General features: G+C 48.6%; 1 protein-coding gene across 1 annotated transcript; it reads right to left on the minus strand.

Moving 5' to 3' along the window:
* Positions 1–1440: 1440 nt before the first annotated feature.
* LOC127777741 (cucumber peeling cupredoxin-like) lies at positions 1441–2665 on the minus strand. Its single transcript, XM_052304358.1, has 2 exons — positions 2169–2665; positions 1441–2073 (listed from the first exon to the last, which is right to left on the minus strand). The coding sequence occupies exons 1-2, from the start codon at positions 2386–2388 to the stop codon at positions 1646–1648; spliced, it is 648 nt and encodes a 215-aa protein (XP_052160318.1). The 5' UTR covers positions 2389–2665; the 3' UTR covers positions 1441–1645.
* Between the last annotated feature and the right edge of the window lie 856 nt (positions 2666–3521).

The raw sequence follows: 3521 nt of genomic DNA on the forward strand, positions 1-3521 counted from the left end.
GATTTAATTCCATTATTAAAGAAAACGTAGACATTTGTGCGTTCTTTTTATATGTACACCATTCCAGTTGTTTCTAGCTACCTTTGATTCAAGCCCATGTCCAAGTTGATGAGGACACAACTAGCTCAAATATGACCATGACTACCTTATGTATTCATCAACTAAGGTTGCATATGTTCTATATTATATTTATTTGTTATATATTTGAACAAACATTGCTACACAATAAGTTTCGTGTGTTTTCGTTTACAGAGATACTTACTTGGCTGAAGGAAAAGAGACCAAGCATAAGGAATGCATGGATGATCAAAGAAACTGATTGGGGACCAAATCAAGACCTTCTCTAAATCCACTTCTACCTAGCTCACCACGTCACTTTTGGTCCATAGAAGACAATAGATAAAATTTTACACATTTCATATTCGGATTCAGGCCTCCCGACCGCATCAACTTCAAACGGACCTAACTGCTGAACTAGAAGGAATCTCGGGGCCCATGAGTACTTATTGGAAAGCTTATGGAGTCTACTTTCAGATGGTTTTGGTCAGACGTCAAGATTCCCACCAACCTGTCGGGCATATGCAAAGCAAGCCATGTACCTAATCTAGTCCGAATCTGATTTGGGTCTTGGAACTTGCAATTGTGTCGTGGACTAAGCCCAAGGGAGTGTGCGTCCTAGGGCAACCCTACGACGTCCTAAAATCATATTTATTTAGTAGCCATCATAGTTTAGAATCGGGTTTTGCTTAGATTATTTCTGCCATTACAGTTTCGCCGCTTCTTCGGTTTGTGGAACCCTAAATTTGAGTGCTTAATTTTTTATATGCAAGTGAGTTGCTATCTACCTTGCTATTGCTTGTGTTCTTAAATTCACATGCAGGGATTAGCCGTCTCGGTGAGGTCAACTGGGTTTCGGCACATTTGATAACTAGAGTAGACGTGGTGCTGTGATTGCAGGGTTTGGAGTGTTGATCGGTAGCCGGATCGTGTGTGTCAAGTTTCCTTCAAATTGAGAATTATCAATATCTATATAAAGATCGGGACCTTGTTTACTCATTAGTTGGTACCAGAGCACATAATACCACTAGCATAGACTGCCTGCGGCTAAGGCATTTTCATACCCCCCACAGTAGGGAGAAAGCGGTCACGAAAATTCCAGATCAACCGAGCGTCGTTTTCGTATAAAGGGTACCGTTTCTGATTGTACCTTTTTGTCTAGTTATAAATTTTGTTTTTTCTATTTTTTTATACATCATATTAATATCAACACTGAGTAGTTTAAACGATAAATATGGTCAATTACCAGTTGATTGAGCATCGTTTCCTAAGAGATGCTACCGTTTTCACCCTACACACGGTGCAGATGTTGATGACACGTGGTGTGTATAATGAACCGAAACAACGAGCTCTTCCCACAAATCAGAAACAACACCACCTTAATTTGCATGAAAATGGAGAGATCTTAATTTCTTCTTCGATTCTAAAGAGACAAATCAACAACTAATCGTCTAATTCACATCGAAATTATTCAGTTCAGCGACGGTAATTAAGCTCCAGCCAGTACGTGCCATACTGCACCGAAGTAATTAACCATCCTAATTAACTAACACCCTGATGGCCTAGCTCAATGCAAACTCTGTTGTTACTACCATTCTCCAAGAATCAAGCCCATCATGGCCATCGCCGCCAGGAGCAATGCGTGAGCCACCGTCGCCGACGATGACGACGTTGCGGCGCTCGTCGTTGCGGCTTCCTGGGGCGCCGGGCTCGGGGAAGGCGACGGCGACGGCGGTGGCGGCGGTGGCGGTGGCGTGGCCGCCGTCACGGCGGCAGGAGGTTTCGCGATGGGCGACGCCGCGGGCGCGGGCGCCGGCGACGGGGCGGACTCGACGTTGATCATGAGGCGCTGGCCCTTCTTGCAGTGATCGGCGTCGGCGCTGGAGAAGTAGGCGAAGCCGGGGGAGTCGAGGAGGAAGAGCACGCTGCCGTCGTTGGCCGCCGCCGCCGTCGCGTTGCAGTGGTAGTACCCGAACTTGTCCACCTTCACCACGGAGTCGTTCTTGTACACGAACTCTTCAATTCGCAGCATGAAATCGATGGATGAATGAATCAAGAACAAATTCTTCGATGTTTGAATTGATTTATTTATAGCTAGCTTGGGGCCTTACCAATGGAGTCGGCGACGTAGAAGCGGATGCCGGCGGCCCACTTGACGTACAAGTCGACGCTGGCCGGCGGCGGCGTCCTCCACCCGCTACGGCCGCCGACGACGTACTGCTTTCCTATACGCATCGGGAGTACGGTGGCCGAGACGCACAAGCCGCCGGCGACGGCAGAGACGATCAGGAAGAAGCAGAGGAAAGAGACCAGCTGATCCCTCCGAGCCATGAGCTAAGAGACCGAGCGTCGCCTGCTACCAACACAAAATTGAAGCGAAGTCGAGCAGTTGGAGGCTTCGATCGAGCAGTGAGTGGAGTCGTCGGGATTTATAGGAGATGGGAGAACCGGCGAGGCGGGAAGGGATGATGATGAGGAGGAGGAGGTGGTTACGTCAACGCGCGCGAGCGAGGAGGGGATCGATCGATCGCCGCCGCCGATCGAAGCGGAGAGCGTGGCGGGGCGGTGGACTCTGCCTGCCGTGGTAGTTGTTGCAGTTTCGCTCGCGCGCATGCATGGCAACGGCTGCGACGACCAGGCGACTAATCGTGGCCTCATGGACCATGGCCCATGGTTACCTGGGCCGTGTCACTGAATGGGCTCCGTGACACGTTGGGCCGTGCACAAACGAATCCTGGCCGGTTCATCCAAACAAAGGGTTTGTTTGGGAAGTTTCTGGCAACTGTAGTTTCTTTCAGAATTAGAAGATCTCCTAAACAATACAAAGTTTAAAATCCGAGAAGCTGTGTAAAATCTAGAAAAAAGAATTAAAAGTCAAAAACTGGGAAATCCAACTTCTCTTGATTATTAGAATCTAGCTACCAACCAATCATTCCTTAAAATTTTAAACTCCCACACACAAACAGAAAAAACTAATACACGGAATCCCGTCGGGGCCACGAAGACCTGGGATAAAACAGGGGTGAACGGTACGTATCTTCAAGACCTATTTTCGCCACCGACTCGTTTTTCTCCCCCACCAAGTAGCAGCGATTCGTCTTTCTCCTCCCTCCATCCACTCCTCTATCTCAATGGCCATCCTCCTCCTCCCTCTCCTCGACTCCTTGATAATCGTCTCCAACACTGACGACATCCCTTATCATCTTTTCTCCCTTCCTACACTGGATCTGGAGCATGTGAAAGAGTGTAGGTTGGCAAGGGCAGGGGGGTTATAGTCAAGAAGGGAGCCAACTATGGCTATGAGATTGCGGGTTGTCATGTGTGAGCAAAAGAAAAGGGAGGCGGCGAGGCCAAGGGGATGAGGTCCTAGGCGTCAACAGGAAGGTGGAGGCGACTAGTCTCGACGTAGATGGCGACCTTGGAGTTGGGTTTCTTCCTGCTTCTTGCTAGCCCATCACTTCTAC

The sequence above is a fragment of the Oryza glaberrima genome, chromosome 6 (assembly GCF_000147395.1).
Source record: "Oryza glaberrima chromosome 6, OglaRS2, whole genome shotgun sequence".
NCBI lineage: Eukaryota > Viridiplantae > Streptophyta > Magnoliopsida > Poales > Poaceae > Oryza > Oryza glaberrima.

Excerpts from the sequence above, each read along its gene's own strand:
- LOC127777741 (XM_052304358.1), bottom strand. The coding sequence starts at position 2,388 with ATGGCTCGGAGGGATCAGCTGGTCTCTTTCCTCTGCTTCTTCCTGATC. Across the intron at positions 2,074-2,168 it reads CTACGTCGCCGACTCCATTG|AGTTCGTGTACAAGAACGAC; the intron begins GTAAGGCCCCAA and ends TGCGAATTGAAG.